Source organism: Kogia breviceps, chromosome X, assembly GCF_026419965.1.
Source record: "Kogia breviceps isolate mKogBre1 chromosome X, mKogBre1 haplotype 1, whole genome shotgun sequence".
Taxonomy (NCBI): domain Eukaryota; kingdom Metazoa; phylum Chordata; class Mammalia; order Artiodactyla; family Physeteridae; genus Kogia; species Kogia breviceps.
This window is the reverse complement of record NC_081330.1, coordinates 43725002-43753000: the sequence shown is the minus strand read 5'-3', so window position 1 is coordinate 43753000 and position 27999 is coordinate 43725002. Positions and strand designations below refer to the sequence as shown.

Here is a 27999-nt window from a genome sequence, read left to right as displayed (position 1 = left end):
CCTCCATATGCCAGTTTGAAGTTCACTGCCTCATCACGGAACCTCAAGAGATAAGGCAATTCATCTTAAAGTGGAGGGGGTCTTCTGGCCTGAGGTTCAGTATTTTAGGTCATAATGTATCAACTATCATTGGTGAAAGTAAGCCAATTGCATTTGTTGGATCTAAACTGCAAACAACTTGGATTTGGAAACCTAGGTGGTGTGTTTCTTGGCAAGATTCTTCCATAAAAATTCAGTAATGTCTGTTGGGTTGCCTCTAAATTGTCCATTTATGAAGGTTATTCCTGTTGGGGTATTCTTTTGCCCTTCAACTGAGGAAGTAGTTTTTATCTTCTCTTTAGGCCAAGATAATTAGTGCCATCCAAGTAGTAATACCTCAGTAGGTTGCAGTGTAAGGGTTAAAAGCCTGGGTTTAAATCCTGGCTGTAATTTACAGTGAATAAGTACCTACATCAGGGTTGTTGGGAGTATAAAAATGAGTCACTAACCTTATCCGTCTAGAATAGTGCCTGGCACATAGTTCCAATCCAGGCAACAGATACTGCAGGTTTGGTTCCGATAAAGGTAGTCACCAATTCTTTGGTTTTCCAGTGCATATAAAACTATATTGTAATCTATTAAAGTTTGCAATAGCATTATGTCTAAAAAAAACAATGTATACACGTTAATTTTAAAATACTTTATTGCTAGCCATCATCGACGCCTTCAGAGAAACAGTTTTTTTTGCAGTAGTAACATTGCAAGCACCATGATAAATATAATAATAATGAAAAAGTTTGAAATATTGCAGGAATTACCAAAATGTGACACAGAGACAAAATGAACAAATGCTGTTGGAAAAATAGGGCCAATAGACTTGTGATACACACAGGGTTGCCACAAACCTTCAATTTGTAAAAAAAAAAAACCAAAGCCAAAAGAAACCCACAGTATTGGTGAAGTGCAATGATATGAGGTACATCTGTAAATTATTATTTTACTTATTATATTATTAAGCTATTATTTCTCAGCAGTTTACATTAGGTTCAAAGGCTTTTCCCCCAAAATATTCTCCAGATAGCTTTAGAAGTAGTAATCAAAAAGCTCAAGTGTAGAAACTTTTACTCAAGGAAATAAGAAAAGCTGAAGGTGGACAAAAGTGGGGTAATCACTTTGGCAACAAAATAATACATTTTAAAGGAAGCTTTTTAATGCAGTCTAGCTTGCTCTTTCTAGCCTAAGCAAAACAGTGCCTGTGGGATTTATTTGAGTTTTTAAACTTGAAGTCCATTCATAAAACCCAAGCTTCCTCTTCACAGGGAGGAGCTGCGTGATCAGGCAGTCAGGATTACAGGCCAGTCCTTGACCCAGGGAAGTAACAGAGATGGTGTAAGAACGAGGTCCACCAATCTCCTGCAGGTTTACCATAGCCACAGCCCAGGCTAAGTTAGAGAGAGGGCGTTCCCACACCTCAAAGTTGTCCTCCTGAAAAGTAAGCCAAGAAAATAGGTGTGATAGCTTGGTAACTAGCAGTAAGCTGCCTCGTTAGTTGTGGCATTAAGTCTTATAATCAGAACTATTGAGCACTTCTAGGAAAAATTAGCACAAGGAAGCCTCATTACTGATTATGATATCAAGATTAAAAAATACATTCTCAAAAGATCAGTGCAGATCCTCAAATGTAACAGATTTAGGTGCAAGACAAACTTGGTACTTGGATATTAAACCATCTTAAAATACACACCCCGGGCTTCCCTGGTGGCGCAGTGGTTAAGAATCCGCCTGCCAATGCAGGGGACACGGGTTCGAGCCCTGGCCTGGGAAGATCCCACATGCCGTGGAGCAACTAAGCCCATGCGTCACAACTACTGAGCCTGAGCTCTAGAGCCCGCGAGCCACGACTACTGAAGCCCACATGCCTAGAGCCTGTGCTCCACAACAAGAGAAGCCACCGCAATGAGAAGCCCACACACCGCACCGAAGAGTAACCCCTGCTCGCCGCAAATAGAGAAAGCCACGCACAGCAACAAAGAACCAAAGCAGCCAAAAATAAAAAAATAAATTTATAAAAAATAAATAAATTAATTAAATAAAATACACACCCCAAATAAACATTTGGATGAATTGTAAACTAGAAGGCAGGAGAAGATGTTCCTGGCCAATTCCTAGTTTGTCCCATAGAACATTATTTACTGTACCTTTCTAAGCCGGTACCCCTGCTTGCCCAAGGGGTCCTGGTTAATGGCAATTACATCCTTATCCTGAAGAAGGGCTTTGGCTTCAAGGCTGATGTGTCGGAGGTCATTGGACATGAGTAATGGAGCGGCCATGATAGCCCAGAGGGCCATCTGAGTTATTTGCTGATCCCGGCTGAGGCCAAAGTTGCCAATCACCAACTGGGACAAAGAATGAAGAATTCAAGTGAGGGACTTCCCTGGTGGCGCAGTGGTTAAGACTCTATACTCCCAATGCAGGGTCCCGGGTTCGATCCCTGGTCAGGGAACTAGATCCCACATGCATGCCACAACTAAGAGTTTGCATGCCACAACTAAGGAGCCAGCCTGCCACAACTAAGGAGCCAGCCTGCCGCAACTAAGGAGCCTGCAAGCCGCAACTAAGGAGCCCACCTGCTGCAACTAAGACGTGACTCAACCAAATAAATAATAAATAAATAAATAGATTTTTAAAAAAAAGAATTCAAGTGAGATAAGACAAAACATTCTTAAATTTGACTAGACATACAGACAAGTCACCTTCCAAGGCACCCTGCTCTGAGTACTCTCACATAAAGCCTGCTCCCAGGAACTTCTCCCTTCTGATTTATCTTGAGTGTCAAGTAGGAAACAGGTCCACTGCAGGGGCTTGAACAGGAGGGCTCAGGCTCTTACCATATCTGGATCATTCCAACCTCCTGGTCCTGCAACAGGAACAATCCTCTCCTGGTTAGAAGTTGTCCAGTCCAAGATACTCCTTATACTTTGCCAAGAATCATAAACATCAGCAAAATTTCTCCAGTGATTGCAGTACTCTCGGATTTCTGTGTAATTGGGCTGTGAAAACAGAGATAACTCCTCTCTTTACTTTCTACTAATATTCTTGTGATATGAAAACAATCATGTTTTAAAAAGGCTCTTGTAGCCTCTTTAGTTTAAAGATTAAAGGTCTCCATGAGGAGAGCTAAATCCTTATTATAATGGAATTTCGTTCTAAGAAGTTTGCTTCAGAAGTAGGGTATATAACTTAAAATCTTACTTAAAATGGCTTTAACACTGTTCTTGCTGGAAATTTACCAAACGGTAACTAGGTACAGTAGTCCCCCCTTATCTGCGGGAGATACATTCCAAGACTCCCAGTGGTTGCCTGAAACCGCAGATAGTGCCAAACTGTATATATATTACGTTTTTTTCCTATACAGGTACTAATGGGTGGGTAGCGTACACAGCATGCATATGCTGGACAAAAGGATGATTCATGTCCCAGGCGGGATGGAGTGGGATGGCTCGAGATTTTATCACACTACTCAGAATGGTGTGCAATTTAAAACTTATGAATTGTTTATTTATGGAATTTTCCATTTACTATTTTCAGATTGCAGTTGACCGTGGGTAACAGAAACTGCAGAAAGCAAAACCATGGATGGGGGGGACTACTGTACTGGGATTATGGAAGATTTTAATTTTTTTTCACACTTCACTATATTTTCAAACTTTTCCAAAATGAACATGTATTACTTTTATAATCAGAAATACAATGATCCCCTAATATAATATTGTAAATCAACTATACTTCAATAAAAAGTAACTAAAATGATTGTAATAAGTAAAACCTGCAAATTACACAGGACTCGGCAAGCATATGATAAGGCAATTTGTATCCTAGGCATATAATTTGTTTAAGGAATGAATAAAAGTTTGTAGATAGGCAGGTGGAATATCTGAGGTTTAAGATGTTGAGAAAGAGGTGAGAGAATTTTGCAGAGATTAGGAGACAACAGGGATTCATTCCATAAATAATTATTCAACACTTACCATATGGTAGGGATACAGTGATAAAGTCAGACAAGGTCCCTGCCCTCCTGGAGCTTACATTCTAATGGAGGAGACAGACAATAGGCAAATCAACAAATAATTCCATATAGTGCTAAGCCCTTAGAAGGAAACTGAATAGGTTAACATGATAATGAAGTGGGCTGATTCAGGATGTAGTTTGTAGATAGTACTAAGATGATTGCTGGTGGATAGGTTGGGAACAGTGAGACAAAAGGAAGAATCAAAGATGACTGGCTTCCCAATTGATGGTAGCTTAGTCTCCAATTATAGCAGTGGGGATGGTGAGAAGTGGGTGGATCCTGGGAGAGATGGTAGGATGAGAGTGTTAAGTAAGGTTGGACTTTGACAGGGACCTTCCTCTCCTTTGTTCTTGAGTTCTGAAAATCTATCAGCAAGACTCTATTGGATTCTGTGCTCACTAGCTCACCTTAAAAATGGGCCACATATAAAGGGGCCACTCACAGGAGTACACAATGCTTCTGCCAGTCCTGTTCAGGGCCAAGGACATGTGCTTATAACCTGTATGAGAAAACAATGTGTAAAATAAGGGAGAGAAGGGAATTTCCAGCTGGGGCTGTATATTTTTAAAAGAGGCTGCCTGGAAGGGCCGTGTTTATATTTTAAACCAGCAGCAGAGACAGGTGACTGCTCTGTGCTTACACTGTGTAGTACTGCACAGACTGCTGGGATTGTTCCAAGGAGACAGTGTGGGATGGTGCATATATTGAGGAGAGGCAGGAATGAAGATGTTCCTCTCTCTCTGTGACTGTTTGATATTCTGGATGCTTTTCCAAGTGATGGATGGAGAGTTACAATTACTATTTGTAATTAACTCAGAGTCCTATTGAATTAAAAGTGCACGGTATTAGCTATGGTTAGGCACACATGGATTTCACATGCATGAATGGACAAACTGCAAGAAGAGAAGAGGCAGGAGCTCTGGCACATTGAGAATAATTATTTCCAGTATTGTGACTGGGTATTTCCAACGTCAGGATTAGTTCTTTGGATGCTCAGCTACCTTGGCCTCAAAGTTCTGCCCTTTGCTCATGGCTAAATCTTTTGAATGAAACATACCATCTGCCAAATGGTTTATACTGTCACAGTAACAACCGTCAAATTTTAGCAGATCTACTCCCCAGTCAGCAAAGGTCTTGGCATCAATGTCATAGTATCCAAAACTCCCAGGGAAGCCTGCGCAGGTTTTATTTCCAACATCTGCATATATCCCTAGCTTCAGTCCTTTGCCATGGACCTGAAATGAGAGAAAAGAGTCACCTCAGTAGAAGGGCAGTCATGAAGTAGACAGAACCACTCCAGGCTGGGGGCAGAGACCAGTACACTTCACCAGGTACTGGGGGGCTTTGCCCCCGTCCCCAAACCCCCAAAATTATCCAGATGAGTTTGTTGGAAGATAAAGAGCAAAGTCTCCAATTCGGCTGAGTTCAAACTATACATGTAACTATAGCATAGAACTGAAGGGGAAGTTGTCAGTTGCTCTAATCTTCCTCTGATGGGATCTTTATTTTAATAAATAAATTTATTGATTGATTGATTTTTGGCTGTGTTGGGTCTTCGTTGCTGCGCCTGGGCTTTCTCTAGTTGTGGTGAGCAGAGGCTACTCTTTGTTTCAGTGCAAGGGCTCTGATGGGATCTTAAAAGTTACCTTTTCAGGTCAATGATAGATTTATCTGGACAAAGACTCTCCTTGACCAAACCTTAGGCCCCTCTGAAACCTCTTCTCACATAGGCCTCTACCTTGGTCTTCCGTGTCCAGTTTTAGCAAGAATCCTGCAAAGTCATCTCCCCACCTTTTGATATCTGATCAAATTCCTTATGCCCCACCCTTGATGTCTAAGTCCTCAGCCTGCCTTTAGCAAGAATTCCCCTCCTCCTGATGTCTCATCTTAGTAATTTTCCATCCACTGACCCCCACAATCTGCTTGTTAGCTATAAAACCCCACTCCTCTTTGGTGTATTTGGGACTGGGCTTGGCTCTTCCCCCCATTGCAGTAGTACTGAATTGTACTCAGTATCTCTCTTCACTGCCTTTAACTAGTGTCCAGCTCTATTACTCTTTAACAATCTCCAGAATATATCCCTTCTATCTTCTAAAACTCTAGTTTATAGTACAACTGTGATAGCTGCTCAAAGCTTATATGGAAATACACGCACACATGTCAAGAACCAAGTTCCTTTTTCCTCCTAGAGAATTCACCAGTTTCCGCAAAAGGAGAACTCCTTCAAAATGGGCCTCGAGAACTATTGCAAAACATAGATCTGCTGATGATATGAAAATTCCACCTGATAAGCCTTAGAATTCATTGTTTGGATAACAGCAGCTATTTTACTTTCTAAGTGTTTCTGAGCAAGCTTAGGTACATAAGTGCTTATAGTCTCCTGAATGAAAAAGAGAATTATCTATAAACTCACATAATTAGCGAGGCGGCGGATCCCACCAGGAAAGCGTTTAGGGTCTGCCTGAAGTCTGCCTTCTGAATCTCTTTCGGGAGCCATCCAACAGTCATCAATGCAGAGGTACTCATAGCCTACATCCTTCCAGCCATCTGAGGCCATGATCTCAGCTATCTGCAGAAAGAGCTTCTCACTGAAAGAGAAATTCCAAGAATCATTACAATTCATTAAACAAATGCTTGGGTACTCCTATTTGTTAAGCATCTTGGGGTTTTGCAATTTATTTTTCAACCCAGTAATAATTTTGTAGTAATCACAACCAATGCAAGGTAAAATGGTCTAGGCCCTTTTTCTTCTCACTCCTTTCTCCTCTACCCTAAAAATGCCAAACAATTAAAAGAGGAATGAGAAATACATGAAATTGAAAAGGCTATTAGAATTAAGAAGACAGTTCACTAAAGTAAAACTACAAAGTTAACATAATCAACAGCTTCTTTAGATATCAGCAATGACCTATTCGGAGAAAAAGACACCATTCACAAGAGAAACCAAAAAAGCAACAGATAAAACCTAAAATACCTAGAGGTAATTTTAAGATTATGTGCAGGGCTCATCTGAATAAAACTATGATGTTCCCAAATTATTTGAATAAATGGAGAGACATTCTTTTGCTCTTGAATAGGAAAACTCAATACTAAAAAAAAAAGGTAATTCTCCCTATACACTTCTAGACATTTAATAAAACCCTGGACAAATCCCCAAAGGACTTTTTAAGGAACTTCGCAACATGACTCAAAAAGTTCACCTCAAAGATTAAACAGGTGAACAATCTACAAAAGATAAATGAAGCTAGTGTAGTACCATTAGCATTAGAATACACAGATCAATGGAATCAAAGATAAAGTTCAGAAAGAGATCCTTCCAGACATTTGATACCATGAAATTTAGTATATATTAAATGTAGTATTGCTTACAGGAGAATAAAGTCCAGATGGATTAAAGATTTAAATACTTTAAAAACACATAAAAATACTAGTACAAAATATACATGGCTATGTTATCTTCAGGTAGGAAAGAACTTTCTCTGCATGATGCTGGAGCCAGAAATAATAAAGGAAAAACCTGATGCTTGATACATAAATATCAAAACCAAAATACAGCAAGAACCACTGTATTGGAAATTCCCTGGTGGTCCAGTGGTTAGGACTCCGTGCTTTCACTGCTGAGGGCCCAGGTTCGATCCCTGGTCAGGGAACTAAGATCCCACAAGCCATGCAGCGTGGCTTAAAAAAAAAAAAAAAAAGAACCACTGTATTCACAACATATGATAGACCAAAAACAAAGAAAAACCAAAATGTAAGCAAACAAAAAGAACCTCAAACATACCAGATGGAAAATAGGGAACTAACAAAGTGCAGAAAAGAAACCATGCAAAGAGCCAATTTAACTTTTAAAGCTCTTATTCTGTGCCAGGCACTCACTCTTTAATTTAGAAAGGGTAATTAGTTTGCCCAAGATCACCTGGCTAAGTAATAATAAGCTAGAATTTGAACCCAGGCAGGTAGATTTCAGAGTCTTGTGGTTAACTGCTCACAACATAAACGTGATCTCATTTTCATTGAAAATCACTTTAAAAGAAATCTGGTTTTATTTACATAGAAAAAAATTGAAAGGTCGTATATTAACATTTTAGCCATGATTATTTCTGGGTGGTGGAATGAGGGGAATCTTTATTTTTATTATACTCTTCTTTACCATCTACAATTTTTGCCATGATCATGCATTAATTTTACAATCAGATACAAAAATAAGACAACCACCACTTAGGAAAAAAGGAAGAGACAATAAAAGAAATATGTGATGGCCATAATTTACCCCAGGGTCACGATGGATGGATTTAGTCTGAAACTTAGCAAGCCAATTAATTCTGTCATGTTTGACTACCATCCTGACTTCATCTGTAAAGACATTCATAGGAATAACTTATGGCCACTGGGATGTTACCATGACCGTTGCTTACAGAGGGGCCTTTGCACCAAGGGTGTCTTTATTATGTTTTAAACAATATCTATCAGTGATTCTTAACCGTTTCTAGGTCACGGATCCCTTTGAGAATGTGAGCAAAGCTCAAGATCCTCTCTTCAGAAAAACATACATACTCATACTTGCAGATTTGCATTAATTTTCCCATGGATTCCAGGTTAAGAACATTTCTTCTATATGCCTAATTGAGGAGTCTGGTACTGCATTGTACTTTGTCCTTTAAATGGGTTATCTAATTGAAAGCCAACCTGTGTGAGATAAGAACTATTTTACCTATCCTCAGAGTCGTTCCCTGAGATGAGTTGTTATCCCAATTTACAGACGAGAGATGTGTGGGTCAGAAAGGATCAATACCTCTCTTATCCACCTTCCACAGATAAACATCCTTCACTTCAACCTTCCAAGCGCACACCATACCCAAGGGCTACGGGGTGGGGAGATCTCAGAGACTCCGTGGTCACTCTAAATTCCCTCCAGTTACAGCCAAGGAACCCGTGACCCCAAAAAGGGAGGAAACGGCACGTGTCTTAGTCCTCTGTCTCTCCTACTCACCACAGCTGTCCTCACTGCTAGTACCCGGCAGAGACAGAGCAGCAGCTCTCAATAAGGGTCTGATCGGAACTGGATGGCAAATGGAGAAAGAAGTCCTTAGTTGGATGATCAAGCAGAGAGAGGCGGAGAAGCAGAGGTCGCTGGCCGACTCCCACGCCAAGAGGGGTCACATGGAGAGAATTTAGGACTAGTCCCCATCCAGGGCAGTCTGCTGGGGATAAAAAAGCAGCAGCAACAGGGGAGCTCTCCCTCGGGCTCAAATTTTCTCGCTGAGACCCTCCACCCCTCCAAACACAGCCAGACAAATACACTGAAAGGCGAAGGTAAGTGGGTACCCAATATCGCTGATACCTGATACAGGAATCCGGTTCTTCTTGGCAGTTCACGTTGCACATGAAGCGCTCCCAGTGCAGCCAGCCCATGGTAGGGGTCATCGCCAAGCCGTTGTCGAGGGCCCGGGCCCCAGGGAGCCCCCAGAGAAACAGGGCCAGGAGGCAAAAGGCCAGCACGCAGCCCAGCCGCCGAACTCTGCTCACCAGCTTCATCGTCGCTGTCATCATGCAGCACAGATTTCCACGAGTCACCTGGGCTTTTAAATTTAACCTTAAGAGCTAAAAAGGCAGAGGCGGCCCAGGGAACCCACTTTCGTCCTCATCACCAATCACCGGTGAGTTATTAAGCCCTGACCCGATTGTTTCTCCGGCAACTGGGACGGTTATCCCCAGAGGCGGACCAATGACCAGTCATAGAAGACGCGCCGCCACCAACCACTCTCTCTCTTTCTGGATATCGACCCGCCCTATTTTCGTACCAGAAGGAAGTGCGGCACTTTAATAATCCCGAGTTAGAGCTGAGCGGTGCTCACGTGACCCAGATCTCACATGACGTAGATCCTCACGTGACCAAACGCTTACGTGAGCAGAAGTAGTTCTGGTCGTCGTCTACCGTCTCGCTATAAGCCGTTTGAGGGAAGAAAGAGGAAAATTATCCGGTATCCTTAGAGGTTGGTGTGTGGGTGGGAAACGGGGACCCGGGGGTGGTGATGATGCAGACCAAAGCGGGGTCCGCGGGCCGCCTCCGCCTTTTTCGTTCCCTGCTTTCCCCTCCCCCGCACCCCCCTCCCCCCATCTCAGTGCCGGGAAGCCGCCTTTGCTGCGCCTGGTGGGGAAATGGTGGACGCTCGTGACTGTGTCTGTGTTTTTTGTATATCTATCTGTCTGGGCGGGTCTCAAAGGACCCTTAGGAGAAACTGTAAGCTGGAAAGCATTTGAAAACCACGTCCCTGGATTAGGAAAAACAGATCTTGAGTCCAGTGGCCTGAATGCTGGTCCGTCCATTCAGGCACCCAGTCTCCAGTGCCTGATTGTCTGTCTGTCTGTCTGTCTGTAGGGGGAGGCACATCTAGGCAAATGCTGCGTTCCTGACCGAGGCGCCCAATGAATTTTTTTACTGAATTAAATATTTAAATAACGTTTATTTTTCGGCTTATAACAATCTACGTGTTCAATTTTGGACTTTGGAAAAATAATAGTATGCTATAAAATTTTAAAAATACACATAATTCATCACTCGGAGATAACTACTCAGCATTTTGGTCTGTAAAACGTCTGTATATAACACACACATAAATGCACAAATTCTTAACTCACAGTGGAATCCTGGTTCCTACTTCAGGCAACAGAGTCCTCGTGGCCTTCCCAGGAGACACAGTGATGAAGCAGAACCTCCCTGCCACCACAGAAGGGATGTTAAGGCCTAGAGGGCTGCAGGGACATTAAATGGGATGGGTCGTCCAAGAGATAAGGCAAGGAAAAAAACCAGGGCATTAATCTGTCACTCAGACCTAAAGGTGGTCCATAGGAAGACTGTTATCACTGCACGTGCAGTGTTCCAGGCACATAATAGGCAATTAGTGAATGTTGACTTGAATCCTCAGTGTAGTTTTAGGGCAGTTAGTACACTTTATACTTTCTTTCCAAGAGGCCCTGTGTTCCCAGACCATGTCAGATGAGCCATGCACATACAAAATTAGAAAATTTTATCAAATTTGCTATCCTAAATCCCAGAAAAGTAAACATTTAAATTTGTTTTCTGTTATTTTTTTGCTGAAATAAAAGTGATTACTCTATAGAAAATTAAGAATGCACAAAAAATTGAAAAAGAAAGTTGAGAAAGCTATAAACCTACCACCTAGAGTAGCCACTATTAACATGTGACATATTCCCCATGCATGTACTTTTGTAACATTGTTTTTTTAATTCCAATTACAGTGACTTTTAAAAACTAAAACTATTTAGAAGTATATAGGGTAAAAAGTGAAATTCCACTATACTCTTCCTACCCACCAGTGCTCATTTTCTCAGAAAACAACTTAAATGCTTCCAGAACTTCTGTGAATTTGCATACATATATATGTGCCTGCTTATATTTTAAAATAAGCAGGATCATACTCTACATGTTCCTTCATTTAATATATTTTGGAAATCTTCCTAGGTCAGGGCAGATTTTTTTAAACAGCTGCACAGCATTCTGTTTTAAGGATAAAATATAATTCACTCAGCCATCCCCCTATTGATGGATAATAGGTTTCTAATTTTCTGCCATTACTAACAGTGTGGCAGTGAACATTTGTGAGTATTTCTGTTGATCGGGTTCCTGGAAGGAATTCTAGCCTGATCGAAGGTTATGTGAACATATATCTTTTTCATAGTTGAGATTATAACACAGTTATGATCTTAGGTCACTTAAGATTATAGCAAAAGTAATTTCTCATGTTATTAGATACTTTTATAATTTTTAAAGTGTGTAATATTTTATCTTTCTTAGTAAAATACCTTTCAAAGAATATATAGCTCCGTAAATCTTTGTCTGAATTTCAGATCCTCTCCTTAGGGCACATAACCAGAAGTGGGTTTACTGTATCAAAAGGCGTGATACATATTTCCAAATTGCTTTCCAGAGATACTGTATGAACTTTCACTCCTCTGGGAGTATATTAGTTTGTGAACCCTGAATATCAGTATTGACTTACCTTCCCTGCTTAACTTCAATATGTTGATGGGTGAAAAATGGCAGTTAATTCTGGTTTTAACTTGTATTTCTGATGATTGATGAGGTTTGAACATTTCCCAGACTCTTCTCCTGTATCTTCACATCTGTATTGCCGCTATATTTAATCTGTTACCATGTCCCACAGAGTCCACTGCTTTGAATGTGTAGATCATATCTTTCCTCCCCCCTTTTTTGAAACTGCTGTTGCCTTAGGTGAATCCCTTAACATATCTCTAAGAGACAGAGTTCTAACTGCTTTTGCTAGTGTCACCCCAATCCCCTCTGTGACTGCCACACTGTTGCCATGGTGATCTTTCTGAAAGGTTCTGATTATTTCACTCTCCTCCCCTCACTTTCCTTCTTCTCTTTCCTCCCTTCACTTCCCTCTCCTCACTTTTCTCCCCTCAGTCCCCTGTTTAAAACCCTCAAAACGTCCTTAGCCTTTGTCTGCCTCAAAAGAACTCCTGGATCCATCTCTACCTAGCCAGCTTTATCTCTTGCCTTGCCTCCTTCTATTTTATGCTCCATCATAATTTTAAGAATTTGTGGATCCCTGAGCCGGTTAGTCCTTTCATTTAACCATTCTACACTGATAGAATTGACCAACCAGTCCCTGCTTTATAACACCCTTTCACCCTGCACAGAATTATGTCATAGCAGGGATAATGTTTATTTGCCCTTTTTGTCTTTAGTAAAGATGTACAGTGCCTCTGTAGGACCATAAACCCTTTCTGGGCTTATTGAGTCTTGTATGCCAGAGCCGAGTACTGGACCTGGCAACTGAAAACTGTAAAATGAAGGTGTGAATGCTCTATAATGTCTTTTTTCCACTTACCACTTTGGCCTTAATATTTCTGTGATTTTATTAATTTGTATGAGTTTTTTATATAATAAGGATAGTATTTGTTGTAGGTATCTTCTGAAGTGTATTATTTGTCTTTTATGTTTAATCTTTTGATGTAACGAAGTTTTTCATTTTTATGTAATCAGATATAACCATCTTTTATTTGTTGATGTCTTCCACTCATCTTGTTGCCATTCACTTTGTATATCTTTTCATCTTTTGTATATCTTTTCTGACTATGTGTTTATATATGATCAATGTGGAAAACTTAGAACATACAGAAATGGCCAAAGAAAACATTCTCTGAAACAGAAAGCTCCCATAATCTTACCACCCAGAAATAGCCACCATTAATGGTATCCAGCGCATAATAGGTATCAAATAAATAGTTGTTGAATGAATGACTTAGAAATTTGGTGAAGTCTTTTTGTTTTACAAATGCCTTACAAAAAAGCTATCAGTGTAATTGAGTTTTCTATTAATAGTTTGGTTTTTTCTCTTACCATATTGTGAACATTTTTCCATGACAATTAGTCTTAATTTTTTTCAGCTACACCGAAATTAACATTGAACCGAGCCTGCCAGCAAGAGCCCAACAGTCACCATGATGCTGAGCACAGAAGGCAGGGAGGGGTTCGTGGTGAAGGTCAGGGGCCTGCCCTGGTCCTGCTCAGCTGATGAAGTGATGCGCTTCTTCTCCGATTGCAAAATCCAAAATGGCACATCAGGTATTCGTTTCATCTACACCAGAGAAGGCAGACCAAGTGGTGAAGCGTTTGTCGAACTTGAGTCTGAAGATGAAGTGAAATTGGCTCTGAAGAAGGACAGAGAAACTATGGGACACAGATACGTTGAAGTGTTCAAGTCCAACAGTGTTGAAATGGATTGGGTGTTGAAGCATACAGGTCCAAATAGTCCTGATACTGCCAATGATGGCTTCGTCCGGCTTAGAGGACTCCCATTTGGCTGTAGCAAGGAAGAGATTGTTCAGTTCTTTTCTGGGTTGGAAATTGTGCCAAATGGGATGACACTGCCGGTGGACTTTCAGGGGCGGAGCACAGGGGAGGCCTTTGTGCAATTTGCTTCACAGGAGATAGCTGAAAAGGCCTTAAAGAAACACAAGGAAAGAATAGGGCACAGGTACATTGAAATCTTCAAGAGTAGCCGAGCTGAAGTGCGAACCCACTACGATCCCCCTCGAAAGCTCATGGCTATGCAGCGGCCGGGTCCCTATGATAGGCCAGGGGCTGGCAGGGGGTATAATAGCATTGGCAGAGGGGCTGGGTTTGAAAGGATGAGGCGGGGTGCCTATGGTGGAGGGTATGGAGGCTATGATGACTATGGTGGCTATAATGATGGGTATGGCTTTGGGTCTGATAGATTTGGAAGAGACCTCAATTACTGTTTTTCAGGAATGTCTGATCATAGATATGGAGATGGTGGGTCCAGTTTTCAGAGCACCACAGGGCACTGTGTACACATGAGGGGATTACCTTACAGAGCCACTGAGAATGATATTTACAATTTTTTCTCACCTCTTAACCCCATGAGAGTACACATTGAAATTGGACCCGATGGCAGAGTTACTGGTGAGGCAGATGTTGAATTTGCTACTCATGAAGATGCTGTGGCAGCTATGGCAAAAGACAAAGCTAACATGCAACACAGATACGTGGAGCTCTTCTTGAATTCTACCGCAGGCACAAGTGGGGGTGCTTATGATCACAGCTACGTAGAGCTCTTTTTGAATTCTACAGCAGGGGCAAGTGGTGGTGCTTATGGTAGCCAAATGATGGGAGGGATGGGCATATCCAACCAGTCTAGTTATGGAGGTCCTGCTAGCCAGCAGCTGAGTGGTGGTTACGGAGGTGGTTATGGTGGGCAGAGCAGTATGAGTGGATATGACCAAGTTCTGCAGGAAAACTCCAGTGACTATCAATCAAACCTCGCTTAGAGAAGGAGTAATAAACAACAGCAACAAATAACAGCCGTGCATTTATGGGAGTTGACTAGAATGGGAATGATGTCGGGCATATCCAGTATGATTGGTAAATGGGAAATATCATTGATTCTGATCACTCTTGGTCAGCTAGCTTCCTTTTCTTTTTCCTCCCTCCCTCCCTCCCTCCCTCCCACTTCCTTCCTTCCTTCCTTCCTTTTGCTTTCTCCTTTTTTTTAAGAAAACAAACAAAAATTAAGTTTAACGGTTTCGCATTACTGGCTTGTGATTCATGCTTACTGTAAAGTGGAAGTCAAGATTGTTTTAAAACTTCAAGCTCAGTAATTTTGAACACTGAAACATTCACCTAGGATGTAATAACAAAGTTCAGTATTGACCATAACTGTTAAAACAACTTTAAGCTTTCCTCAAGTTAGTTATGTTGTAGGAGTGTACCTAAGCAGTAAGCGTTATTTAGGTTAAAGCAATTTCACTTATGTTAAATGTTGCTCTTATACCACAATACATTGAAAACTTTTGATGCATGTTGAGAAACATGCTTTTCTGTAAAACTCAAATATAGGAGCTGTGTCTACGATTTAAAGTGAAAACATTTGGCATGTTTGTTAATTCTAGCTTTTCGGTTTAATATCCTATAAGGCACGTGAGTGTACACTTTTACTTTTTTTAAAAAAAATGCTCTGGGACAATTTTGAGATGTAATACCAATACTTTAGGAGTTTGGTCATGTTGTTTGTATGAAATTCTGAGGCTTTGGTTTAAATCTTTCCTTGTATTGTGATTTCCATTAGATGTATTGTACTAAGTGAAACTTGTTAAATAAATCTTCCTTTTGAAAACTGGAAAAATCTTGTATAGCTTGATTTTTATTATGTTCTATCATATGAGCCATTTTATGCAGTCCTGTGCTGATGAAATTTAAATTGTTTATAATTTTTAAATTATTATAAATATACCTTAGCATCTTTATAATACATTATTGCACATATCATTAATTATTTCTAAGATATATTCCTAGAAGTGGAATTGCTTAGTCAAAGGTCCACACATAGTTAAGGCTTCTGATTTGTATTGCCAGAAAGATTATGGTACTTTGCGTTTCCACTAGGAGTGTATTTTTTAAAAAAATTTTCCCCCATAGCCTGCTCAATGAAACACATTATTCTGCTTGATTGTGGCCAGTTTGGTAGTTGAAAAGTGGTATCCCGTTATTATTTTAATTTGTGTTCCTTAGATTAATATTAAGATGGAGCATTTTTCTGTTTTTTTCTACATTTATCCTCACCACATCCACAGGACTATTGAGCTACTCTGGAGACATTGTACTTTATCAAGACAGCATGCTCCAAAATCCAAAGAAGTAATGGCAAATAAATAATCATCTTCCTTTCATTTAACCATAAATTAGAAGATCTAAGACACCTTTATATGTTTAAAAGAAGAAGTAGGCCTGTGTTATCATTGAAATAATTACGTTTCCTCCATGAATTCATTAATAGTCTCTCAACACTATTCAAGGTTTTTCATGGGGCATTTAAAGCTTGTTTTAAACCAATCGTTCTCAGACTTTATAGTGTGCACTGGAATCATCTATGGGGCTGGTTAAAACATTGATTACTGGGGCCCACTCCTAGAGTTTCTGAAATTCAGTAGTTAGGGGGTGATGCTTGAGAATCTGCTGATCCTGCAGGTCTCAAGACGATGTTTTGTGATCCATCATAGTTCTAATGGCTACAGGCCTATAAACCCTGAAATGGCAACTCTAAGAAGCCGCTTCCTTCATGACCCCAATTGCCCCTTACGTTCCTGTAACAAGTAGTTTAAGCTTTCTATGAAAGTATAAATTGCATTTGACTATTTATAATACCTTGCACCTCCCATGAGAACTTTGAAAACGTGACATCTGGGATTATCTTATACTTCCGCCCATATCATAATGGCCATTAACAACACCTCTCAATGACCTTCAGGTCTGGACACCCTCAGGTCAGTACCAGATGCACCTGAACTTCAGTAGATATTTTTGTAGATCTCATGACTAGCCTGGAAGTCCTTGGTCTGTTCAGAGCTTGAGGCCCAGAGAAACGCTCTGAGAAGGGAAGCAAATACCAAATTGGTAGTACCTGACTCCATTTTATTCAAGGACACTTTTTATTGAAAACCATTCATGCTGAGGATACAGTGGGTGGTGATTTGAGATTCTTTGATGACTTCTAATTTCTGTCACAGCTGCCAGGAGAGGAAGATATCCATTTCAACTCATGTCATACTGAGCCAGTCATTTACCTTGCCTTCTTAAGTCCTTCAGGAGGGCTTTTGCAGAGGGTTCACAAGTAGGTGTTTTTGCTTTCCAGGCTGCTCACTTAATTTTCCAGAACATTCTCTTAGTGTAAGCAAAGATTCTCCAGTTAGCCACTAGATGTCACCAAACCCCGGGAAAGGATTGGCTGAGCCTGGCCGTCAATGGTGTTTGCTTCCTCTGTGCTGGAGAAGAAAACTCAGACGGGCTCAGGGAAGCAGTTAAAAGAGAGAGACCCTGGAGAAAGCCAGCGGTCAGCACTAGAGGTGTGAAAAGGGATAGCAGTACCTGTGGGGACAGCAGCACAGATGCTTGTGCGCACACACACACACACACACACACACACAAAACAAACAAACAAACAAAAAAAAAACACCTCTAACTCTTTTAAATCTAACACCAACACTACCCGGGAGAGTTTGCTGGGAGGTAAAGTGGGCAACCCACCCATACCCTGCAACCAAGTCAGGATTCATTTTAGACTGCCCCCTTGGGCTACTTGGCAGAATCAGGCCAAAAGTTTGCAGTGACAACAATCATGGCCTAAGGAAGTCTCCACTGATAGCTTATGCCCCTGGTTCTCCGAGTGCTGCTCCTGGACCAGCAATCAGCAGACCTGGGAACTTGTTAGAAATGCAAGTTCTCTGGCCCCATCCCAGACTGACTGAATCAGACACTCTGGGGGTGAGTCCCAAAATCTGTGTTTTAACAAGCCCTACGGGTGATTCTGATGCTCAGAACCACTGGTTTATGTATGGATTTCCTTATTCACCCATTCATTTATTTCTACATTTATTCATCCAACCATAAAGGAGGTCAGTAAGCCAGAGACAATCCTATCTGTAAACATGGCACATCTTTTGTACCTTGACAGCCCATACCCCACACCCTGCGAATTGATATGAAAATGCACTGCAAGTTCATTTACAAATCAAGGTTCTTTTCCTTCTGTGAAAATGCCTAATCTGTCAGCAAAAATGAAGATTTCTCCAAGCTGGGCCTTGAGTACTGTTGCAAAACAGCTGCTGATGGAATGAAATTCCACTTGCTGTGCCTGATACAGGCTGGGACTGTCACAAGGGCCGTTTCACAACCTGCTCCCACACTGACCAAAATTCAGTCTTGTGAATACAAAACACGCACGTCCATGGGGTCACCAGCTTAGCGTGGTGCAAGACCCCATTTGGGAGGTGAGGGGGTTAGGTTGTGCCTGGAGCCTGTCTGTGGAAGGACTTTTTCCAAGAGTCCTTTTTCTCCCTCCCTCTCTGCCTCCCTCCCTCCTTCGCACGGGGCTCCTTTCTCATGCACGCATGTCATTACTTCAGAGATGAGGAAACTGAGTCTCAGGGGGGGTAGGAATCAACCCTGCCTTTGGGAAAGAAGCAGGATGCTGGAGAGTGGAGGAAATGACGTCTGGCCAAGGAAAGAAAAGGAAATGTCTCAGATCCTCAGGGGATGGTGGAAGGGTACCCGTGCCCTGATACATGAGGGAGGAGGGTGGTGCTGACCAGCGCTGGGTCGAACTCTTCTATCGCTCCCCGGACCGAAGTTCCCTTTCCCCACTGCTAGCCCGCGAGTGTCGGGGAGAGAGTCAGGTAGGGGCGCCTCGGGAGGACGGAGAAATAATTTAATAAGAATTCATTATTCCCTCTCCCCTCCCGCTTTCCAGAGACCCTCGATTCCCCCACTCTCCGCCCCCAGTATATTTCCTTTCCCAAGCAGGATGGGGAAGAAGCCTGGCAATGGCGACCCTGGGACAGGCCGCGGCTGAGGGGGCGTGGTTAGCGTGGTGACTGATGCCCGTGGCTTCCGCGAGGAAGGGGCTTCCGGAGTCCCTGCCCAGCTCGGAGAGAGGAGAAACCTACTTTGGTAACCATCCAGGGCGTGCTAAATCTGGCCCCTGTAGGTGAAAAAAATTAATCAATAGTCAATTTAAGAAAGAAATGGAAATTTTTATTCAAGCCAACCTGAGGTTTATAACCTGGGCGACCCGTCTCTCAAGAGTTTTGAGCACTGTTCCAAAGAGGTGAAGGGGAGATTTTAGAGAAACGAAAAGTGAGAGCTGTGAGTTTCAGGTTGATTTGGGGACTAACGGAGGACTATAGCTCTGGAAACAGCTTCTCAGAGAGCTCTGAAGAACTGCTCCCAAGAGGTAAGGGGAGAGAGGTCAGTACGTACGATTTTGGCAGAGGGGCTACCTGCAACCAAGCACACATCTTGGTAGAAGGTTGAAGCTAGTCCCAAGTAATGGATATCTTGGTTAATGGTTACAGTGCTTTTCTAAGTAGGGCAAGATGAAAGAATTCAGGTTCATAAAACATTTCTCCAGAAAATATCTAACTATGTGAAGCTCTGTTCTGCTAGTTTTCCTAGAGCACAGAGTTCCTCATTCCTGATCTCTACCCTGACCTCCTTTTAGAGTGTGTTAAAGGTCGGTGACTTCAGTGGCTAATGACTCAATCCTTGTAGAAGTGGATGGTGAGTGACCTTCTTCAGTTGGCAGTGCCCCCTTTTTGTCATAAATGTGACCAAAGTTTGGGAGGCATTTTATGACCATTTTGTCCCACAGTGTTAGGAATGCTAATTCCCAAGTCAGGCCAGGATTTCATTGATAGGCCATTTAATGTGCTATTACTAGACTAGGCCCTTTTAACAGTAGCCAAAAGTCTCTGGACCACCTGTATTACTAGTCTGTTATGTTCCAGGAATGATTCGCTCTTGTTGCTTCTTCCCATATCTAGAGTTACACTATTATAATCATTGATTTTTTAGAACAATATTTGGTCAGATGTTTCAAGTCACCTTAGTCATCATCATTTTATTGGAGGCTCAGTCATACTTTGGTAATGCAAAAAAACAATAATCTTGTAAAATAGGCAGAATACAAGTAATATAGTTAGTAACTTTTTTTGGGGGGGGGCCACGCCGTGCAGCTTGTGGGATCTTATTTCCCTGACCAGGGATTGAACCTGCAACCTCGGCAGTGAAAGCGTGGAGTCCTAATCACTGGACCACCAGGGAATTCCCAGCTAGTAACATTAATAGGGTTATAAGTAAATACTTATGCTAAGAACTTCCATTAGGTGCAGCCCTGTATATCCCCAGGTCATCTGACCTGGTCTGTTCCATACCAATCTCTATCTTTAAGGTAATGATATATTGTCATTATTCATAAGGCACCCAGCTCAATTACCTACTGATATTAGGCTGATTATCCTTAGTATGTTATTAGACTGATTATCCTTAGTTATTAGGCTGATTATTAGGCTGATTATCCTTAGTATGATTCAATTGTTCCCAACATTAGGGGGCTTTAAACTTAGATGACTGTAGCCTGATGTTACTCATATTAATCCATCCCATAACTGAGGAAGGTTATATTCTTTGACTGAAATTTAGCTCATTGCTCTGACTGAGCTTGAGTAACTTTAAAAGAAAAGTCATATTTATGGTCATGGTCAGAGTAAGTATGACTGATTGGCCAAGTGAGGGGATCCCAGCTAGTAATATCAATGGTGGCCCAAACAGAGCTCTAACTTCTTTCTTCTAGAATAAATTTCCTAAGGGCCATCCAATTAGACCCTTGGAGAGGAGAAATCCACCAAGGTAACCCAGAAATACTGAATGTAGGTAATTGACCATAAACCCCAAAATTGGATTAATTTTTAAACTCTGCATAGGATTTGTGCCCATTATAGGAAAACATTGATTTATGCAAAAATCCAAGAAATTAAGAAAGCACTGTAAATAATCATACGGCTCAGGTCCAGTACCTTGGGATAGCTTTCTGCTTCTGATGTCATCTTCTTCTCATCCTGGTATGGGTGTAGTTTCTCCTCGGTTTGAGCATTGTTTTAAGGTGATTTTGAAGTCAGCAGTCCTCTCTATAGACCAGTCCAATGCAGGAGCACTTTCTAAGTGAGAAATATGAATCCAATAGTCAATTCCCTTCAGTTTTTCTGTGTATGAGCTAGTTAAGAGAACCTGATAAGTGTTCTTCCATCTAGGTTGGAGATAGCCCTTTAAATGATGTTTTTTCCAGTGTGCATAATCTCCTAGTTGTAGGTCATGGGACATCTGATCTTCATCCAAAGATAGATTACTGTGATAAGCTTCAGAACCAAACTTAGAATGTCCTTTTAATAATTTGTTGTGAGGTGGATGGACATAGAGACTGTCATACAGAGTGAAGTAAGTCAGAAAGAGAAACACAAATACCGTATGCTAACACATATATATGGAATCTAGAAAAAAAGAAAAAGAAAAAAACATGGTCAGAAGAACCTAGGGGCAAGACGGGAGTTAAGATGCAGACCTACTAGAGAATGGACTTGAGGATACGGGGTGGGGGAAGGGTAAGCTGGGACAAAGTGAGAGAGTGGCATGGACATATATACACTACCAAATGTAAAACAGATAGCTAGTGGGAAGCAGCCGAATAGCACAGGGAGATCAGCTCGGTGGGATAGGGAGGGTGGGAGGGAGGGAGACGCAAGAGGGAAGAGATATGGGGACAATATGTATATGTATAACTGATTCACTTTGTTATAAAGCAGAAACTAACACACCATTGTAAAGCAATTATACTCCAATAAAGATGTTAAAAATTAAAAAAAAATTAAAAATAATTCAATTAAGCTTTATAGTAGTGTAACATTGCAACAAGGAGCCATCTAGGAAGTGAGTCTTAGGCAGTGAATACCAAACCTCAGTGCTAGAACTTAATATCCACAAAAGTATATATATATATTTTTAATTTTTAAAAAATTTCAAAATTGAAGTATAGTTGATTTACAATGTTGTACCAATCTCTGCTGTACCGCAAAATGACTCAGTTATACACATATATACATTCTTTTCCATTATGGTTTATCACAGGATGTTCAATATAGTTCCCTGTGCTATACATTAGGACCTGGTTGTTTATCCATTCTAAATGTGATAGTTTGCATCTACCAACCACAAACTCCCAGTCTACCTCTCTCCCTCCCTACCCCGCCTTGGCAACCACAAGTCTGTTCTCTATGTCTATGAGTCTGTTTCTGTTTTGTAGATAGGTTCATTTGTGTCATATTTTAGATTTCACATATAAGTGATATCATATGATATTTGTCTTTATCTTTCTGACTTACTTCACTTAGTATGATAATCTCTAGTTGCATCCATGTTGCTACAAATGGCATTATTTCATTCTTTTTGATGGCTGACTAGTATTCCATTGTAAATATGTACCACATCTTCTTTATCCATTTATCTGTAGATGGACATTTAGGTTTTTTCCATGTTTTGGCTATTGTGAACAGTGCTGCTATGAACATACGGGTGCATGTATCTTTTTGAGTTATAGTTTTGTCTGGGTATATTCCCAGTAATGGGATTGCTGGATCATATGGTAATTCTATTTTTAGTTTTCTGAGGAACTGCCATACTGTTTTCCATAGTGGCTGCAACAGCGTACATTCCCACCAGCAGTGTAGGAGGGTTCCCTTTTCTTCACATCCTCTCCAGCATTTGTTATGTATAGGCTTTTAAATGATGGCCATTCTGATCAGTGTGAGGTGGTACCTCATTATAGTTTTGATTTGAATTTCTCTAATAATTAATTAGTGATGTTGAGCATCTTTTCATGTGCCTACTAGCCATCTGTATGTCTTCTTTGGAGAAATGTCTGTTAAGGTCTTCTGCCCATTTTTCAATTGGGTTGTTTGTTTTCTTGCTGTTGAGTTGTATGAGTTGTTTGTGTATTTTGGAGATTAAGACCTTGTCTGTCACATCATCTGCAAATATATTCTCCCATTCTGTAGGTTGTCTTTTCATTTTTGTTTTTTTTTTTTAGTGGTTTCCTTTGCTGTGCAAAAGCTTATAAGTTTGATTAGGTCCCATTTGTTTATTTTTATTTCTATTGCCTTGGGAGACTGACCTAAGAAACCATTGGTACGATTTATGTCAGAGAATGTTCACAAAGGTTTATTATTGAAACATAATTTTTTCTCTCTAAAATTACCCTTATTTCTACCAAATATAGCGAGATTAAGGCTAATTTGTTTGCAAAATAAGTCTGGTTTCAATAAACTTGGCCTGATTATTTACATGTGTAATTGATCATACAGGCTTTTAAAAAAAATTGGCTTTGCTGGAACTTTTCATAAGGAATCTCAGATTCAAGTTTCAAAAGGCCTCTCAAGGCCAGGAAAGCCATGGCAAGGGTTTGCCATCAGATTCTACCTGCATTATCTATAGATTTGGATGAATTCCTCTCTTCTTGAGGTCCTCAAGATATCTTGAGATTCCTGCACCTGTCAGGAGGTGGCCTTTCTTATTTACCTGGTAAGGCTGTTGGGAACCTAAGAATTTCCAGTTTCTGGAGGGATCAGGTAGAGAGAAAAGATAAATGTTTCAATTCTGCTTACAAAGGTATAATTTACCAAATTGCTGTAAGTCATAATTAGCTTAAGGAGAAAGGTTTCCTCATGTCTGGAAAACACAGATTAAAACCCAGTAATAGGGCTTCCCTGGTGGCGCAGTGTTTGAGAGTCTGCCTGACGATGCAGGGGACACGGGTTCGTGCCCCGGTCCGGGAAGATCCCACATGCCTCAGAGTGGCTGGGCCCGTGAGCCATGGCCACTGGGCCTGCACGTCCAGAGCCTTTGCTCCATAACGGGAGAGGCCACAACAGTGAGAGGCCCGCAAAAATCTTCAATTAGAATATGATCTTTGGGAAGTTTGTCAAAAATATCAAACATTTATTTATTTTATTTTATTTTTGGCTGTGTTGGGTCTTCATTGCTGCACGCGGGCTTTCTCTAGTTGTGGCAAGCAGGGGCTACTCTTCATTGCACTGCATGGGCTTCTCGTTGCAGTGGCTTCTCTTGTTGCAGAGCATGGGATCTAGGCATGTGGGCTCAGTAGTTGTGGCTCGCAGGCTCTAGAGCACAGGCTCAGTAGTTTTGGCACACAGGCTTATTTGCTCTGAGACACATGGGATCTTCCTGAACCAGGGCTTGAACCCATGTCCCCTGCATTGGCAGGTGGATCCTTAACCACTGACACCAGGGGAGTCCCTCAAAAAGGTTTTAAAACATTTGGACAAATAGGGTCATCGGGCACTGTGAAATAATACTTATTCACCTAACCAAGTGACAATAAAAGATTTCAAAGGTAAATACAGAAAGTACAACAGATTATTTAAAAGGTAAAGTAACTTACAATCTGTTATCAAAAGCAGCTCAATATTTCAAGAAAATTTTGTTCTCTTAACAGAGAGAAAAACCAAATTTGGATTTTGCACTACCTTACCTTTAATATTAAAATTCATTTACTCAGTTAAATTTATTCTAATCCTAGTCAGTCCTGACCACAGAGACTTCCTTTCTAAAGGTTCTTTATTCTCTTTTTTACAAACATCTTACAACTTTCTATTTCCATATTAATTTTTCCCTTATTTTCTTTCCCATTTAGAAATAACCAGCTTTAGGACGAAACTACTTTCTTTTATCTTAACAAAATGCATTTCTATTTATTATCCTTTCTTTTTTCTTGCATATGAAAATGTTTTCCTTATTAATTTTTAGTAGTTTCTGTTACATATATTAATTAGAATTCTCAATCCTTAAAAACCTTAATTTCTATGAAAACTAAGAAGTAAGCAATTATGAACTGTCTTTTACATTAGCTATCTGTAGATTGGCAAACTTACAAACACTATTTATAATTTCTAAAAAACATGTGTTTTCTTATAGAAAATGTCTCAGAGGGGCACCAAACATATTTATTAATAGTCCTAAATATCTTTACTTTCTTTGTAAAAGGAAGCCTATGTTCAGTAATTAATGTTCCAATATCGTATTTTATTTGGAAATGACCTATACAGTATATAAATGTCCATCATTTAACTTAATTTAGCAAAACTCAAGTTTCAAGTTACCAAAATCTGAAGACTATTTTTAATTAGATATTCCTAAAACATAATTATTCCTAAAGAGTTTACCTAAAAGCTCTTATCTCATTTACATTTAATTTACTTATAAAAATTTTCATCATACCAAGTTATTCTTCTTGCTGACAAATTTTGCAACAGATATATTATTTGACTTCCAGTAAACCTAGGTAAAATAAAAGTATTATACTTAATGTCAATGAATCTAAAGAAATGTCTATATTAATGAAACCAACAAGCTTAAACTAATTTTAATATCAGATATTAATTTAATACTGAATATTTTCCAGATCACATGAACCTCAAATTCATTTAGGTTAATTTCTTTTATATTTCTGAGAATTTATATAAGTACTTAATTTTTTCAAGTCAATTAAATAGAACTCATTTACAAATTAACTTTGGTAATATCATCCACAGGTAGAGACATATCATGTTTATAATATACACACATAGACATACATACATCCAGAGGTCTTACAGTTTTATTTTTAAAACTTAGTCATGGATCGAGTATTCCAATATAAAACTCACTAGTTTATAAATAACAGTTATAGTAAGTTAAGTTTACTCGCTTGAGTTTTTCTCCTTTTTTTTCTCAGTCTCAGGAAATAGAGATGGTCTTGATAAGGTAAGTGTTCCTGAGAGCCCTGCTATAAGATTTATATCTCAAGGCACAGGGAGAGAAAAGCAAGTTCTTCTAGGAGGACTTGTTCCCTCAGGGTCAAAATTCTGAAAAGATATTTTACCAAGTCAGCTTTCTCTAACTTAACTGCATACGCAATAAAAGAGCCTCATTTCGGCCATTTTCAGGGTGAGATTTCCATTAATTTCCAATTAAGTAAGTACTTGTAAATATAAGTTTTGTATGTATATTAGCCTGGATGGGGGGTTAGTTGGAGGCTGCCTTCTTGACACACCTTGTTTAGGAAAGACATTAGGCCAACCTCCCACATAATCACCCAGTCCAGACAACTCAGTGTCTTTCAACTGAGTAAATCCTAGCATCTTTCAACCAGGCCCAGTTAAAAGATACTGGGGGACACCTTTTTTCCCAGTGTCTTTCAACAGGACTCCCACAGTATCTTTCAACTGGGGGGGATCAGGTACCTGTTATACACTGCCAAATAAAACTCAATTTGGATCATGAACCAATAATCAGGAGATCCAAGAACCAGGAGAGGCTTACTCAAATTTGTCTGAACTCACTGAAAAGGTGGATGGGCACAAGGGGTCCTGCTGGTACCAAGGTTCCAGATCCTTGTAGATTTCAAGCTAAGGAGAGAAGTCTGCTCTGGGTCTCTTCACGGTTGCCAAAACTGTCAATTGAACTAAAAATGCACTATATGAAAGCTGTGAGTTTCCATTTTATTTGGGGGCTTACTGAGGACTGTAGCCTGGAAGACAGCCTTTCAGATAGCTCTGAGGAACTGCTCTGAAGAGGTAAGAGAGGAAGTCAGCATATATGTGATTTTGGCAAAGAGGTTATGTGCAACAAAGCACACTCTCAGTAGAAGGTTGCTACTAGTCATGAGGAACAGATATCTTAGTTAATGGTTATCATGCTTTTCTAAGTAGCGGAAGATGAAAGAATCTAGGTTCATAAAAAATTTCTCCTGAAAATATCCAACTATGTGAAGAACTGTTCTGCCGGTTTTCCCACAGTACAGAGTGCCTCATTCCTGATCTCTATCCTGAACTCCTTTTAGGGTGTGTGGCTAATGACTGCAGTGGCTAATGACTCAATCCTTTTACAGCCAGATGACCATTGACATTTTTTATTTGACAAAGTGTATTTGAAATCAAGCACACATCTTGGTAGAAGGTTACTGCTATTTGAGAGGAAAAAATCTCTTAGTTAATGATTTGTGTGCTTTTCTAAGTATGGGAAAATGCAAGAAACTGGGTTCATAAAATTTTCTCCTGGAAGTATCAAACTATCTGAGGGCCAGTTTTGCCAGTTTTCCCGGGGCACAAAGTGCCTCATCCTGATCTTTGTCCTAAGTTCATTGCAGGGTGTACTGTAGGTCAGCGACTGCAGTGGCTAATAACTTGATTCTTGTAGAACTGGATAGTGGGCAACATTCTTATTTTATGATGTCCTCCCTTTTAGTCTTAATTTTGACCAAGGTTTGGGAAGCATTTCATGACCATTTTGTCCAATGGTGCTAGGAATGCTCATTCCTAGGTCAGCAAGATTTCATTGATAGGCCACTCAATATGCTACTATTGAACTAGGCCCAGTTAACAGTAGCCAAAAGTCTCTGGACCACCAGTCTTACTAGACAGATATGGTCCAGGAAAAGATTCCTTCTTGTTGCTTCTTCACATATCTAGAGTTACACATTACAATCATTGATCTTACAGAACTATACTTGGTCAATTGTTTCAAGTAGCCTAGTCATCATTATTATTTTTTTTAACATCTTTATTGGAGTATAATTGCTTTACAATGGTGTGTTAGTTTCTGCTTTATAACAAAGTGAATCAGTTATACATATACATATGTTCCCATATCTCTTCCCTCTTGCATCTCCCTCCCTCCCACCCTCCCTATCCCACCCCTCTAGGTGATCACAAAGCACTGAGCTGATCTCCCTGTGCTATGTGGCTGCTTTCCAGTAGCTAGCTATTTTACGTTTGTCATACATTTGGTAATGCAAGAAATATTAGTCTTGTAAAATAGGCAGAATACAAGTAATATAGCTAGTAACATTAATAAGGTAATAAGTAAGTATTTAAGTTAATTTCCACTGGGTGTGGCCCAGCAGCTCTCCAGCTCATATGACCAGTCTGTTCTGTACTATCTTTAAGGGAAATAATACATTGGCATATATGTTGTACATAAAGTTCAGCAAAGATGTCTACAC

General features: G+C 40.3%; 2 protein-coding genes and 1 non-coding gene across 5 annotated transcripts; 2 read left to right on the top strand and 1 right to left on the bottom strand.

The window, feature by feature from the left end:
• Positions 1-660: 660 nt before the first annotated feature.
• Positions 661-9879, bottom strand: GLA (galactosidase alpha). The gene is made up of 7 exons (XM_067023894.1): positions 9390-9879; positions 6462-6636; positions 5106-5283; positions 4456-4547; positions 2868-3029; positions 2178-2375; positions 661-1464 (listed from the first exon to the last, which is right to left on the bottom strand). Exons 1-7 carry the CDS (start codon positions 9596-9598, stop codon positions 1198-1200), a joined length of 1281 nt encoding a protein of 426 aa, XP_066879995.1. The 5' UTR covers positions 9599-9879; the 3' UTR covers positions 661-1197.
• On the top strand, positions 7626-7698 carry TRNAE-UUC (transfer RNA glutamic acid (anticodon UUC)). The gene has a single exon. It is a non-coding gene; the product is annotated as a tRNA-Glu (tRNA).
• On the top strand, positions 9874-15741 carry HNRNPH2 (heterogeneous nuclear ribonucleoprotein H2). 3 transcript variants are annotated; one of them, XM_059051063.2, is made up of 2 exons: positions 9874-10041; positions 13484-15741. In XM_059051063.2, the coding sequence occupies exon 2, from the start codon at positions 13538-13540 to the stop codon at positions 14885-14887; it is 1350 nt and encodes a 449-aa protein (XP_058907046.1). In that variant the 5' UTR covers positions 9874-10041; positions 13484-13537; the 3' UTR covers positions 14888-15741. The 3 variants fall into 3 exon arrangements, with proteins under 3 accessions (XP_058907046.1, XP_066879992.1, XP_066879994.1); XM_067023891.1 differs by having other exon boundaries at positions 9898-10029; XM_067023893.1 differs by having other exon boundaries at positions 9925-10029; positions 13468-15741.
• The last annotated feature ends 12258 nt before the right edge of the window (positions 15742-27999 follow it).

Excerpts from the sequence above, each read along its gene's own strand:
- GLA (XM_067023894.1), bottom strand. The coding sequence starts at position 9,598 with ATGATGACAGCGACGATGAAGCTGGTGAGCAGAGTTCGGCGGCTGGGC. Across the intron at positions 6,637-9,389 it reads GAACCGGATTCCTGTATCAG|TGAGAAGCTCTTTCTGCAGA; the intron begins GTATCAGCGATA and ends TTTCTCTTTCAG. Across the intron at positions 3,030-4,455 it reads ATATGTGGCCCATTTTTAAG|CCCAATTACACAGAAATCCG; the intron begins GTGAGCTAGTGA and ends CTGTTTTCACAG.
- HNRNPH2 (XM_059051063.2), top strand. The coding sequence starts at position 13,538 with ATGATGCTGAGCACAGAAGGCAGGGAGGGGTTCGTGGTGAAGGTCAGG.